Source organism: Ambystoma mexicanum, chromosome 10 (genome assembly GCF_040938575.1).
Source record: "Ambystoma mexicanum isolate Mex_15411 chromosome 10, UKY_AmexF1_1, whole genome shotgun sequence".
NCBI lineage: Eukaryota > Metazoa > Chordata > Amphibia > Caudata > Ambystomatidae > Ambystoma > Ambystoma mexicanum.
In genome coordinates, this window is record NC_090932.1 from 1,409,134,996 (window position 1) to 1,409,150,845 (window position 15,850).

General features: G+C 50.6%; 1 protein-coding gene across 4 annotated transcripts in view; it reads left to right on the forward strand.

Annotated features, from left to right (window-relative positions):
• The window catches only part of SVOP (SV2 related protein), a 750,499-nt gene that overhangs the window by 391,896 nt on the left and 342,753 nt on the right, over nt 1-15,850 (forward strand). For all 4 annotated transcript variants that reach the window (XM_069619446.1, XM_069619445.1, XM_069619448.1 and 1 more), the window contains one exon: nt 6,639-6,737. In XM_069619446.1, coding sequence (XP_069475547.1) covers nt 6,639-6,737 — 99 coding nt within the window. The remainder of the gene's footprint in view (nt 1-6,638; nt 6,738-15,850) is intronic.

The window sequence follows — 15,850 nt, forward strand, 5'->3', positions numbered from 1 at the left end:
CATGTCTTTGCAGGGGATGACGCACTTGATACTGCTGGGGTTGTGGAGATGGTGCAGACCCAGGAGGGGTCTCAGGCCCGACCGGGCACCAGTGAGGGATGTGGTGTGGTGGTGGGTGAGAACCCACACTTGCTGCAGACCGTCATCTCAAGGAGTGTCTCTGGGTGCACCTCCCCTGAGCTCTATTCAGGTGTCGATTCGGATGATGAGACCTATGTGCCGTCGCAGGTAAGTGTTTCTGGGAGGGATTCTGTACTGTCTAACCCACCTGCACCAGGGATAGAACCCTCAATGGGGATGTCAGTGTTGGTAGGTCCGCCTTTGGTGGTTACGGATGCAGGGTCACACTCCGCTACATCTGATCCTGTTCCTGGGCCAGCAGATCAGAGGGGGAATGCAGTCCTGCAGCCTCAGGCAGTGCAGGCACAGCAAGGCGCAGTTCGCCTTGCCCCAGACAGGTGTGGTGCCCGCCGACGCGGTGGCCGTACGCCACCTGGCAATACCGCATGGGAGCAATCCATATACGGTATGGCAAACCAACAGGCAGCATCAACTGAGATGATGGCTCAGGCCATGGATAGGGTGGCCACTTCCATTGTCCCCCAAGAAAGGCTAATTGAACAACTACAGCAGGCAACAGACTCCATTAGCCAGTCACACAGGGAGGACATGTTGGCGTCCAACAGGGACAGGCGGGCGGCACTGGAGACTCTGCGGGAAGCCATTTCTATTGAGTCCCAGGGCCACAGGGAAGCCCTGAGGGTGGAACTCCGTCAGCTCAGGGCAACTCTGGTTGAGCTTGAGGCTTCAGCTAACACGAGAACAGAACAGCAGCTGGAGCGGCTCACACGTACGCTCTCAGCTGAGATGCAGGCAACTAGGGAGGAGGTCCGGGCATCCCGTGAGTTGTTGCATGGGGACCTCCGCACAATTATCCTCCAGAACCAGACATTCCACACCCGCATGCTTGCTGCCATGGAGGACCAGACTAGGGCTTTGCGTGAGCTGCCTCCCATAGTGCCACCATCTCCTGATGCAGCTGCAGAGGGTGAGGAGAGCGACAGCAGCGATTCTCCCACAATAGGGTAGCCGTGCAGGCCATGAGCCCATGGAGGTGTTTTTTTTCCGCAAGATCCACACAGGTGGTTTTTGGTGTGCACCCTGTCCTCAGACCTCCTGGGTGGCCTCCCCCACCCCCCGGGCCCATTCATGGCCATTTTCGATTCTTGATGTTTTGGACAGTGTGTTGCCTTGTGTGGCTCCCGTGGGCATACGCTGTATTGTGGCTGGGCACATGCAGGCTTGTCCTGAATTTGGGTCAGATGCTTGGGTTTGTGTGACACACACCCCTCCTGCTTCCCATTTCCATGGGCTTGCAAAGGGTGTGCCCAAGTGACATTGACTTACACAGTGACGTTGGACTCCCATTTGATGTGTGGGCAGTCTGTAGTCAATACTGTGTATACATTCCTAGTGCATATTGTTGTTGTATTGTACACTGCATGGTGTATTGATATGTGCCTCTGCATCCATCTCATCCTCCTAATTTGCAGGTCCATTTCTCATGTCTTCACAAGGCGGTCTACTTTGGAAATGGAGCTGCGTACTTGCTGCCTCACCCCGTGCCCTTTCCCCTCCCATGCGCAGCAGGCGTGCATGTGGTTGGGGATGTGGGGGCACCACCATGTCCACAGCCAGGCCCCGGCGTGTTGCAACATTGTGCAGGACACATGCTGCCACTATGATCCTGCACACTACTGGGGGAGCGTATAACAGCTGCCCACCAGAACGGTCAAGGGAGCGAAAGCGTGACTTGAGCACTCCGAATGTGCGCTCCACTATGCCCCGTGTTGCAATATGGGCTGTGTTGTATCTTACCTCGGGAGGCGTGATGGGGTTCCGAATTGGCGTCATCATGTGTGTGCTCAGAGGGTGGGCACTGTCCCCTGGGGAGGTGGTGATGGGGATCATTAGTGGGGTATTGGCATTACTCTGTATCTGTCATGCATGCGTGTGCTGTGGCATTTCTACTCACCAAGCAGCCATGCATCGCCATGCCGCCCAGCTTCCATGTCCCGGTTTAGGGTTGACATCCTGTAACTGAAGCTGTCGTGGGTGGACCCTGGATAGTTGGCATATACTGAGGTGATGATTCCCTTGGCATCACATACTACCTGGACGTTGATGGAATGCCAGTGCTTGCGGTTTCTATAGATGTGCTCAGATGCCCTGGGGGGACGTAGTGCCACATGGGTGCAGTCAATGACACCTAGCACTTTGGGGAATTGTGCCACACCGTAGAAATCGAGGGCGGCAGCCTGCCTTTCTGCAGGTGTCCTGGGCAGGTATATGTGCCTGCGGACTGATGGGCGTGCAGTGATGATGGCCAACACCTGGTGTAGGCACTGTGACTGCGTGGCCTGTGACACCCCCCCCACTATGGCACTTGTCTGCTGAAATGATCCGGTAGCCAAGAAGTGCAGTACATTGAGGACCTTCTCCAGGGGGCTGAGTGCTTGGGAGCACAGGGTGGGTGATGTGAGGTCATCCTTCCACTCACTGACCAGGTCGAGTATTATGTGTGGTGGAAACATGTACCTCCCATACACCTGGTCATCAGGCATACCAAATAGGCTGGTTCTGGGTGTGAAGATTCTGGCCCTGACTATCCTTCTCCTCCTCCTGCGGTATGCCACGGCCACTGCTGCTAGGAACGGTATATTCATCCTGGCGTCTGATCTTGTTTGTTGTTTGCGCACTCTTTTATGCTGCGCGGGACGTGCTCCTGCTTCATGCTGGGGGGTGGGGGTGCTGGGAGACAGGAGTGGGGGCCTGGTGGAGGGTGCCCCTGGATGCAGGGGGTGAGGGTGCAGGGTACATTAGTGGGGGCCTGGTGGAGGGTGCCCTACAGTGCTGGGGGGTGGGGGTGCAGGGAGACATGAGTGGGGGCCTGGTGGAGGGTGCCCTACAGTGCTGGGGGGTGGGGGTGCAGGGAGACATGAGTGGGGGCCTGGTGGAGGGTGCCCCTGTATGCAGGGGGGTGGGGGTGCAGGGAGACAGGAGTGGGGGCCTGGTGGAGGGTGCCCTACAGTGCTGGGGGGTGGGGGTGCTGGGAGACAGGAGTGGGGGCCTGGTGGAGGGTGCCCCTGGATGCAGGGGGTGGGGGTGCAGGGGGACAGGAGTGGGGGCCTGGTGGAGGGTGCCCTACAGTGCAGGGGGGTGGGGGTGCAGGGGGACATGAGTGGGGGCCTGGTGGAGGGTGCCCCCTGGATGCAGGGTGGTGGGGGTGCAGGGGGACATGAGTGGGGGACTGGTGGAGGGTGCCCTGCACTGCTGGGGGGTGGGGTGCAGGGGGACAGGAGTGGGGGCCTGGTGGAGGGTGCCCCTGGATGCAGGGGGACATGAGTGGGGGCCTGGTGGAGGGTGCCCTGCACTGTTGGGGGGTGGGGGTGCAGGGGGACAGGAGTGGGGGCCTGGTGGAGGGTGCCCCTGGATGCAGGTTGGTGGAGGTGCGGGGGGACAGGAGTGGGGGCCTGGTGGAGAGTGCCCTACAGTGCTGGGGGGTGGGGGTGCTGGGAGACTGGAGTGGGGGCCTGGTGGAGGTTGCCCCTGGATGCAGGGGGGTGGGGGTGCAGGGGGACATGAGTGGGGGCCTGGTGGAGGGTGCCCTACAGTGCTGGGGGGTGGGGGTGCAGGGAGACATGAGTGGGGGCCTGGTGGAGGGTGCCCTACAGTGCAGGGGGGTGGGGGTGCAGAGAGACATGAGTGGGGGCCTGGTGGAGGGTGCCCCTGGATGCAGGGGGGTGGGGGTGCAGGGAGACAGGAGTGGGGTCCTGGTGGAGGGTGCCCTACAGTGCTGGGGGGTGGGGGTGCTGGGAGACAGGAGTGGGGGCCTGGTGGAGGGTGCCCCTGGATGCAGGGGGGTGGGGGTGCAGGGGGACATGAGTGGGGGCCTGGTGGAGGGTGCCCCTGGATGCAGGGGGGTGGGGGTGCAGGGGGACATGAGTGGGGGCCTGGTGGAGGGTGCCCTACAGTGCAGGGGGTGGGGGTGCAGGGGGACATGAGTGGGGGCCTGGTGGAGGGTGCCCCTGGATGCAGGGGGGTGGGGGTGCAGGGGGACATGAGTGTGGGACTGGTGGAGGGTTCCCTGCACTGCTGGGGGGTGGGGGTGCAGGGGGACAGGAGTGGGGGCCTGCTGGAGGGTGCCCCTGGATGCAGGGGGGTGGGGGTGCAGGGGGACATGAGTGGGAGCCTGGTGGAGGGTGCCCCTGGATGCAGGGGGGTGGGGATGCAGGGGGACATGAGTGGGGGCCTGGTGGAGGGTGCCCTTCACTGCTGGGGGGTGGGGGTGCAGGGGGACAGGAGTGGGGGCCTGGTGGAGGGTGCCCTACAGTGCTGGGGGGTAAGGGTGCTGGGAGACAGGAGATGGGGCCTGGTGGAGGGTGGCCTACAGTGCTGGGGTGTGGGAGTGCAGGGAGACATGAGTGGGGGCCTGGTGGAGGGTGCCCCTGGATGCTGGGGGGTGGGCGTGCTGGGAGACATGCATTGGTGGGCAGTAATGCAAGGTGACATGTGGGTTGGCTGGGGGGCATGGCCATGGTGGATGGGCTGCCTGCGGGACATGTGCAGGGGTGCAGGGTAGTCCCCTGTGGTGTGGGCCGCCTGCAGGAGCCGTGGAAACAGCTGGGAGGACCCACATGGCCAATTCACGTGTGGGACTCCCCGCACCCCCGAAATACACATAGGCTGCTGGATTCGCGTGTGGAATTTGCCGCGCACCTGGAGTACACGTACCCTGCTGAAATTGCGTGTGGAACTTCACACGCACACCGAAATACACGTACCCTGCTAATTCGCGTGGGAAACTTCACGCGCACCCCGGAATACACGTGCACGCTATTTTTCACACAGCGGGTGTCCGTGTTTGTTGGTATCCCTTTGCACCTCATTTGTCCTAGAGGGCCACTGTATGGATCATTCATCATAGCTGTATATGGGTGCTTTTTGTTAGCGCACATTTTGGCGCACATTTATTTCAGGCGCAGGGACGCTACCGCCTGCTTTCTTGTGGCGTACTTGTTTGGCCCTGTGCGCGTCTTTGACCGTGTGCTGGTTTGCCCTATTCGATTCCATGAATACGAGTTGTAGGCGAGCGTGTGGGCGTTCCGCGCACTTGCCTCCTGTACTTCCCCCGTGACGGCCATATTTTCACGCATTGTTCCCCATTCCGAGTGTTACGCCACGTGTTACGCCTACTTTTGTAATGTGCGCCGCGCTATGTGCGATTTCGCAGCGGCTGTGGCGCACGCCGTTGGATGACCTGTGCGCCGGTGTGCGCCGCGCACTTTTTCAGCGCACATCCAATATTTTTCTCGCGCACGGACTTCCATGAATCGATGTGCGCTGGCTTCCCTGCGATTTTCGCAGTTGCACTGCATTTTCGCACTTTTACTGCGAATCGCACGTTTTGGCACCTCTGCGCCGGAATTTTCGGCGCACGTTAATTCCATGAATCGGCCTGCTAATTGAGAGTGCGCTGTCAGACACACATCTAGTGAGACAAAAATGCATGAGAATTACACCAGCTGCTGAGGATTGTGGAACTGGGTATAACCCCAAGCATACACACTATTGGTTAACAAGAGCAGACTAAAATATATATATAATATACAGAGCACAGAGCACAGAGCACTAGCTCACATGACAGAGAAAAGGCAAATTAATGGAGGAATCATTGAGGGTACAAAGCTGAGTAGTTGAATCAAGACACAGAGAAAGACATTTTGTGGTGCTGCGAAGGCTATAGTATAAACACAGTGATAACTCTCTTTTTAATTGCACTTACAACAATCCTGTTAATACCAAATGAGTCTGTTGTGGCCCATCTGGATAATCATATGGCTTTGTAACAGCATAATCACCTGAATTAGCTATCTTACTGTCTCAGTTTATATTGTGTTTCCAGCCTCTAATAGAGAACTGGACTTTACTCGCTTTTGTGAAATCTCTGAGGCGATGTATGAATATCCGCATCATGATTGTGATTTTGCCTGGTTAATCCTACCCCCTGTAAATGGCATTATTTGAGTTGTTTGTATGATGCATATACTGCCAGAGGTTAATCCAGTGCTAGGAAGTTTGGAGGGGAGTGTATGGGAGGCTGTGATCATATGTACTTTGGAACAGGGGGGTTTTCAAAGTTCCTTTGAAGTCATTGGATTGATAATGCGGTTAAGAGGGAGTGAGTTCCACTTCAGGGGCTGTGGTGCTTCAATTGACGGGAAGTCAGCATATTTTGGGAAACCTACCCATGCTTTGATGATTAGATTTTATACATGTCTAACAATGCACACATTTTAGCTTTCCTGTTCCTAAACGTTGCATTCATTGGTTAAATAAAATAATGGGGCTAGACAATCAATGAAAAATGTTGCTGAACCAAATACTGAAGACCTTGATAGGTTATTTTAAGAATAAGTAGAACATTGAGAGTAGAAATGTGAGGTCATGTGGGTATATGTCAAGTTTCTGTGTATTTTCAGCACATTTAGGTCGAGTGTGACTTGCTCACATGTGCCAGAATGCCTCAAAGGCATTGTCAGGAGATGCATAACTGTCCTTGTTCTTTGTCCTTCTAGATGGCGGATGCTATGGAAATGATGATTCTCAGTATCCTGGCTCCTCAGCTGCACTGTGAGTGGAGATTACCAAGCTGGCAGGTGGCGCTGCTCACATCGGTAGGATCCCGGCTGTGGCTGCAATTCAGTCTCTGTGTCTTTCACCTTCCCTTAGGCTGACATTCACTGGTTCCTTCATGCTTTGTTGTTTTGTGTTGCTGCACGTTCTGCATTTAAATGAGACTATTGGACACACAAAGGAAGAAAAAGGATTGACTAGCATATTGTATATATTGTAGGTCGGAGTCTGAACAAAAAAGACCTTCTTGGTTTGACCAAAGAGCAATCTGATTTCTACATATTCAAAACAGAGAAAGGAACTCTGGGTAAGCTTGTGACCATTTTAAGGGAAATCTATCAACCCTCAAGTAACCGTCAGACATTTTGTAACAGAGAAAATAGAGTTGCAAAGGAGTAATGCATTGGGTTTCACTTGAAAGACTGTATAACTGAAACGGTAGCTTACACAGAGTCTGCCTTTTTATTTTGCTTGAGTTTTGTCACCCTAAGCTTCCAAGGGGTTTAGTTGTACTTCTTCATATGCATTATACAATAGCAGGGAAATGAAAGAGCAAATAATAGATCATGAAGTGCATGATTTGATTAACATAATGATGGCACTATCCAGGACAGACAGCCTGCTCATTCTCTTGTCTGCCATTTTTTGTGTTGGCCTCAATACGCATGGCCCTGAAAGAAAAGAGGGGGGAGGGGTGCTGCGAAACATGTGGTGTTGATGTTTGCAGGTTAGAAGTACCTTAAACCTCAGTGCTGTTCTGCTGTTATGATTTTGGCGGTGACACTTTGGAGTATGCTATCTGAAGGAGATAGCCAAAGATCTGATAGACTACAGGCTGTTTGGGTCAGGTTAGCCACTGATGTGGGTGAGTGGGATAGGGCATAAGAGGAGAGCTAGGTCAAAGCTTGATTAATGTCCATGTGGTAACAAATACTATCAATGAGGCGGCAGTGTGTGCTTTGTGTGTGTATTGTAAGATGGCAGGAGATTTTGGAGTAGGTTAGTTGGACAAAAAGGGGAAGTAAATAAATGAGGTGGGGGTAAAAGTAATGGGGTAAAAGAATAATGTTGGATGCTGTGGCGATTCATGGGATGTCGTCACTTCTCCCCAGGGGAGAGCCCTTTCATGTGAGGCAAGCGAGGTGAGGCCGCTACCCAATGGTCTCCCTTGGGGTGGTGGAAAGCGGAACCTCACAGGGAGAGACTCCCCTTATGGGGAAAAGAACTCCCATTCCGTGAAGGAACTCCCTAACCTCTTTTCCCTTGGGACCAAGTCCGTGTCAGAAATCCCTGATAATACTACTGCCTGTTATGGTAATGTCTCTTCTGTCTTTGATCCAAGAATTAATATGACCCAGCCGAAGAAGAGACAAAAACACTTGCAGAGTAATAACAGGTTGCCTTACCATAGTACTGAGAAGAGTTGGCCCAGGGATGCATAAAGATCATCTCAACAACAGTAAAGAAGGACTTTGACTTTACGCTGGGGAGAATCCAGCTCCAGGAAATACAGAGCGAGAAAGGACTGGGAAATAGAGAGAGCAGCCGATGTGAAGCCAGCCCTGCCTGGGCAGTTCGTAACTGGGAACGCAAAGCTGCAAGAATGCTGATCCCCAGTGGCGGGGATATCCAGGAACTGTCAGCGAAACAATGTGGTGGATGCCAGGATCCTGCCCATTGGAAGAGTGGAAGTGAAGTCAGTGGTGGCGCGACCTCAGGCAGTTTGACCTGTAAAAGGTTACTGTGTGGTCCTGAAACTGCGCCGGAGCCCTGCGGCCTAAGTCTTTGTGGAGCCGCAAGGATGAATCGGGGAGCAGAGCGAAGGAAGCAGGAAGTGATGAAGCAACAGGAATCAGCCCATCACCCCAGGAAGAACCTATGACGCAGTCCCAACACGCTACAGGTAACGGGATCAGCGTTAGACCCACTAGGTGTTTGGAGTAGCTCAAGAGTCAAGAGGGCCTCAGGATCACAGTAGTGATACCGAGAGAACAAAGAGTCAAGAAAGTCTCAGGAGTAATCGTCCTCATCACAGTAGTGATACCCAGAGAACCAAGAGTCAAGAAAGCCTTGGGAGGGATTTCCCTCATCACAGTAGTGAAATCCAGAGAATCAAGAGCCAAGAAAGCCTGGGTGGTAATCTCCCTTATCACAGTAGTGATATCCAAAGGTCTAAGAATCAGGAGTGTATGGGAAGGAATCTCCCTCGTCACAGTGGTAATCCAAGTAGGACTAAAGAGGATACTAGACAACTAGTGCCATCGGGAGGTAATCTTCAGAACATCATAAGACAGAGAAGAACTGTTAGAACTATAAAGCAAGCTTTCAGTGGCCCTTGGAGGAATTGAAGAGACTTTTTGCAGACTATTGCCATAGGCTATTCAATACAGCCTTCAAGGGTATGCAAGGTGGGTTAGGAGATGGGAGTCATTGTTCTGACCGTACACTCTTTTGTTGAATCAGAAGCTAGAGCAAATGATTGTTGGAAAAGAGATAAAGATTGAGTCAGTTCACCACGAGGAGGGCGTCATTTTCCTGGTACTCTTTTTATTTGGAAGCTGAACCCTTTTGTAGATTAGTGGTAGGGTTAGACTAGGTTTTGGATAGAGGACGGATATTTTAATTTGGACAAACATCTTGACGACGAGCACCCTAGTTGATGTTTGTTTAGGTAGGGATAACCCTTTGGAGATAGGGAGAGGTAGGTTATTTTCTTTATTTCTTCAATAAAAATCTTGTTGAAACATGCCACACCTTTCTCCGACTCCTCACTCCACTACGCCACAGGTGCCCTCTTGGAGAGAGTTAGACGCCATCAGAGGAAATGATTAGGATCGTGTGTATGTATATATGAGATTTATAGTGCAGACCAGCTAGAAAGCATCCATGCTCTGTACAGTACAGGAAGTGGTAAATAGTGGGGGTGAGGGGAGTCGTCTTGTCAGTCTATGGTTCGTATTTGCCGGTGCAGTGTTCCATGAAGAGCAGAATTTTTATGAAACACAGGAGGGAGAGTGACCGCCTGATATGAGCACCAAGCTTTTTCCAGAATGTGGGTGCACAGCAGGTGAATGTTTGTTTTCTGGTCTTTTCCTTTTTTACACTTCTCATAGGCCAGTCTGGCAATATCTAGACTCCTGATGTTGCGTTTTCCTTCTGAGATGGTGATAATTTCAGCTAAATATGTTGGCGTCTTTGACATAAGAGTGTTGTAGGTGATGCAGGCTGTCTTGAAGTTGATTGGGGCTTGGAGGGCTAACATGTGTAATTCCTTGAGTGTGGGGGAGATGAGGGTGAATTTCTTCAGTCCTGTGATGAGGCATGCTGGACTGCTTTCAGATTGACCAGAGTGACGGTTGGGACACCTGCCAAGAGGGCGCTGCCACCAGCCATTGGAAGAGCAGCAGGGCCTGGATGACGGATCAAAAATCCAAGGTTGGCATGAAGAGTTTAATTTGGCACAGGAGAAAGAGACAGTACTTTTCTGTTTGTGTCTTCTTGGCAGTGCATGTTTTGATGGACACATGGTGTGTTAGATGTTTGCAATAATATTTGTTCGATTCCATACCAGTTTTGTTGGGTCTGACACAAGTGAGTTTGTTTTCCATTAGTCTTTGTCTGTGGGTTGCGTGTGAGTTGGTAAGTAGTCTATGCATTTCCTTTTGATGGATTCAGGGCTTCTGCTGTGATAGGTGGGCTGCGCAATGCATAGAGTTCTATAAGTGGATCCTACTTTTGAGTATGAGCCTGAGGAGTATACAAAGTACTACAGAGATGTGTTTGAATATTTCCAGCCTCAGGAATAATCTGGCTGCCACATTTCTTGAACGCTTTGTGCTCTGTTGAGTAGATATTCCAGGAGTTCCAGTAGAGGCTGTTGGTGTAGTCAGGTTTCCATAGTACCAATGCCATAACTGCTATGGTTCTGTGCGTGAAGGTCATGTAGTGCATGATTTGTCAGATAGTACGGAGTTGGAAAAATCATCTCCTTTTGATGGCTTTAACCTGTGGCTCTAGTGTAATGCCACTGTCCATTGTGAGTTTAAGTTTCCTCAAAGTCAGTGGGCAGGACCCCATTACATCTGGCCTGGAGATTGATGTGGGATTAGGTGGTTTTATGCTGCTTATCATCATTGTTGTTTTGGTTAGGTCGAGCTAAAGTCTCTTCGAGGTCATCTAAGAGTCCATGTGTATAAGGCATGAGCTGAGGTCTGAAATGTCCTTTATCCGGTCATCAGTGAGTTTGTAAATACATTCTATGTTTTCTACATTAATGAAACATGTGAGGCCTATGTGTCAAAGAGAAGAGGTCAGAGGCTGGAACATTGGGGTGCTTTGAATATCCAGTTTCAAGGATGTCACAGGAAAGGGGACATGAATGTTGTTTCCGCTCTCTCGGTCAGGAAAGCAGTGATCCAACATAGGGTGATTCCACTTACTCCAATGTCCTCCAGTCTTTTTAGTAGAATCTTCTAACTGACGGTCTCAAGTCAGATCTATCTCCAAAAAGGGGGCTACCGGCCAAATACAATAGGTGTGCCGGCCTATCAATGTATTCAATCACAAAAAAGACTATTATATTGTACAGTCTGTTTATATTTGTATTTATTTTTACATTTATAGCAGTGCACAAAGCCCAGAGATATCTAGACGCTAGTTACAGTTACAAGTGAATACGAGTCACATGATTGCAAGACAAGAATAAGATAGGTAGTTCAAAATCAAACAAAGTCAAAGATCCGATGAAATAAACGACTTTGTGTCTGTAGGAAAGAGGCTAGGACATGCCCTGCTTACTGGATCTCGGTTAAAGCAAGGTGTGTGAGAGGGGAACCAACAGGCAAATGTTGGGAACAGTAAAGCAAAGTGACTGCATAAAAAGCTGCACCCAGTGGGCTAGGGGCTACATCTGCAGTGCGAGCCAATGGAGTCTCGAGACAGGTAGTGTAATGTTGCGATTGCTGTAGTAGTTACAGGGTATATTCAATATAGTGAGCCAAGGTCATCGTAGAGTATACCCTGGGGAAGCCTCTGGGAGAAGGTAGATGAAGTCAAGTGCTTTCTGATAGACCAATACGCATGCCCGGGTAACAGATTAGGGATATGAGGATTAACCTACTAACTGATGGAGAACAGGCCACATACCTTAGTATTGGTCATGCTGAGGGCCTTCCTGGCCCAGACAGGCCAAGACAGGTGTTGCTGAGGCCTTTAGAAGGTGGCCGGCGTCGTCTGCCAGCTCCTTGGGCCGACATACATCAGGATACCAATTAGCCAATCCGCTGTTGTTGGAGGCGGCACATCCGCCGCACAAGGCACTGTGGATTCAGATACACCCATGGCAGCCATTTTACAAAGGAGCCGATGCGATAAAAACTCCATTGCTGGCCCAATAGAGCTTTCCTTAACATGGCCATCACCTATGGCCAGCTGGTTGTCCATGGCATTGAAGCCAAAAAGCCTTGCAGGGAAAGGAGCTGCTGGATCAGCAGTGACCCAGACAGGTGATGCTGAGGGCCTTAGAAGGTGGCCCTTTGAGGGAAGCCGGCATCGCCTACTCGCTTCCTGGGTTGACATACATCAGGATACTATTAGCCAATCCGCTGTTGTTGGAGTCGGGACATCTGCCGCACAAGGCACTATGGATTTGGATTCCCCCATGGTGGCCATCTTACAAAGGAGCCAATGCTTGGAAAAGTCCATTGCTGGCTTGATAGGGCATAACTGAACATGACCAGTTGTTTGTCCATGGCATGGAAGCCAGAGAGGGTTGCAGGAAAAGAGCCCGCTGGATCAGCAGTGGCCCAGGCATGTGTTACTGAGGGCCTTAGAACGTGGCCCTTTGGGGCACGCTGGCGCCACCTGCCGGCTCCCTTGGCCAACATATATCAGGATACTATTAGCCAATCCGCTGTTGTGGGAGGTGGCACATCTGCCGCACATGGCACTGTGGATACAGATTCACCCACAGCGGCCATGTTACAGAGGAGCCAATGCTCCGAAAAGTCCATTGCTGGCTCGATAGGGCTTACCTTAATACAGCCATCAGCTATGGCCAGCTGGTTTTCAAACACTTTTCAGCTATCCACAATTCAGCATGAAACCTTATTACAATAATCTTATCATTCATCAACACATTCAGTTTCTATTACAAATAGTTAAAATATGTGTAACATGCCTAGCTACAGCACACAATCCACAATCCACATATAATACACAATTCATATAATTCATACAGAAATACAAATATATATATATAAAACAATTAAATAATCAAAGTACAAAGTCTTCTACATCCCCTGTGCAAAATGTCCTTCTATTTGAGCGCCGAAAAAGAAACCAATTTTCTTCAGCAACCCCTCACATAAACAATTGCCAGATAGACTTATTGACCCCAACACACACACATGTTTCTGTCCTTCGGTAGTCATTAATGATATGGATATTCATCAAGGTAAAAGATTATGAATCTACAGCGGGGAATTCAACTGCTTCATTCCAACATAAACTTTCAGACAAGAAATACACAACACAAATGCGCTACACAAGAATGAGGGCAGAAAAATCAATGCTTTAGGCAAGAAAGTGGTAACCATCGGGTCAACAACAGTTAAAGCAGCCAAAGCCCTGGCATAGTGGCTCGCGATGACTGCGCAATGTGGCACTGGCTAACTCCCATATTAGAGGATTTGCTAGAACAACAACGCAAGGAGGCCATTACACTTGTATGCGAAGGTGAGGAGGCCTCAAACCACAGTATCAACATTGCAGTGGATCTCGCAGAGATGGGATTCAAGCAAATTGGTAATGAGGTCGTCCTGAGAAGACAAGGGTGGCTACGCTGCACCGACTTTAGGCAGGAGGTGCAACATAAGGTTGTTGACATGCCCTTTGAGGGAAAGAACATTTTTAGCGACAAAATCGATGTGGCCCTTAAGGCAATGAAGGCTGACTCTGATACTGCTAGATCATTAACTGCCTTACAGGGCAGAAGGTCATTTTGTCCCTTTCGAGGAGCCTCAAGTCAAACCAGGTTGTCGTCCACAAGGGACAACAAAAACTATGGAAGATCTGGCTACTACTCCCAGGGATATAGAAGGAACCACCAGTTCTCCCAACGTAGCAGGGATTACCACCAAGTACAACGCAAACATGGATCCGCCACCTCGCAAAGAGGTAGGCAGAACAAAGCCCAGCAATGACTACCTCAAATGCACACCAGTGGGAGGATATGTGGTGTTTCATTTCAACAGGTGGCGAACAATTACAAAGGACAGATGGGTGCTAGATACCATCCAACATGGCCATCTATTGGAGTTCAAACGCACGCAGAAATCCTTACCTCCTGTAATGGCGTCACATCCACACCTTCGAATTCACTAACAAGAAGTGCGTCAAATATTTAAAAAACGGGCAATAGAAAGAGTTCCTCTGCCATCAAGGGGAAACAGAGTATACTCAAGATACTTTGTAGTAAAGAAGCCGGATGAGAAGTGGCGTCAAATCCTGGACTTAAGAAAATTAAACAAAAACATCAAGAAACAAAAGTAAAAAATGGTCACACTACAAGATGTCATAAAGACTGCACAGCCTTACAAACATCTAGCGGCTTTAGACCTGAAAGACGCCTACTTTCACATTCCAATACATCTGAGACACTGACAGTATCTCAGATTTAAGGTCGGGGAAAATCATTACCAGTTCGGAGTCCTTCCATTCGGCCTCAATTCAGCCCCTGGAACTTTCACCAAATGCCTAGCACCAGCGACAGCTTTTCTCAGAAAACAGGGCTACCACATCTACCCATACATAGATGACTGGTTGGTCTGAGGCCCAACACATCAAGAAACCGTAACTTTGCTGAGACAAACAGAAACTCTTGTCCAACAATTGGGATTTGCAATCAACTACGCCAAATCTTGTGTAGTACCATTGAAAAATGTGGTGTTCCTGGGCACAAAGTTCCTCATGGGACAGGACCTTGTCAGACCCTCAGCTGACAGAGTGCACAAATTAATAACCCTGACACGCTCTTTCATTCCAAACAAACAAATCACGGTGCGCAAATACATGGCTCTACTAGGGACCATGTTGTCCTGCATTCCACTAATACCCAATTGCAGGCTACACATGCGCCCTGTACAGCGTTTTTTAGCTACCAGTTCGTCCCAGACACAAGGTTCTTGGGGAGACAAGATAACCATCACCCCTACACTTTCAAACTCATTTAAATGATGGGCGGTCCTAGACAACATCTCGAAAGGGATGCCAGTAGTAGAACCAACTCACCAACTCACTATCATGACCGATGCTTCCTTGGCAGGATGGGGAGCTCACCTAGGAAAACACCAGATCAAAGGCCTGTGGATTCCAGAAGAATCAACCCTGCACATAAATGTCCTGGAGCTGAGAGCGGTCCATTGGGCCCTAAAGTCTTTCCTTCCACTGATCAAAAATTCAGTAGTGCGTATCCTCACTGACAATACCACCACAATGTTTTACCTGCGCAAGCAAGGCGGAACAAGGTCAAACTTCTTGTCCCAGGAAGCAAACTTTTGGGACTGGTCCATTCACAATAACATCGCTTTGCAAGCATTCCACCTCTCTGGGATACACAACCAACAGACAGACACCCTCAGCAGGCACTCTACGCAGTCTCACGAATGGTGCCTTCACAACAACCAAAAAAAACAATCTTGTCAGTGTGGGGCCAGCCTCCTCTGGACCTCTTCCCCACATAGTGCAACAAACAATGCAAAGAATTGGCAAGCAGGTTATCACACCCTAGTTCTCAGGGGGACGTGTTCTCGTTCCCATGGAGCAGAATCTTTGTATATGCGTTCCCTCCATTCCCGCTGATCAGGAAAACAATCCAGATGATCCGCAGATACCATTGCAATATAATCCTGGTGGCACCACACTGGCCCAGACAATCCTGGTTCTCTGACCTCCTTCAGCTATCGGCGGACAACCCAATACATCTGGGGTCCCACACTGACCTCCGGTCACAGAACAATGGTGCAATTCTGCATCAAGACCCAGGCTCCCTCAAGCTTACAGCGTGGCTCCTGATCACGCCAAATTCGCCCCCCTAGACATCCCTCAGGAATGGCAGCGCATACTAGCGGCCGCTAGAGCCCCTTCCACTAATAAC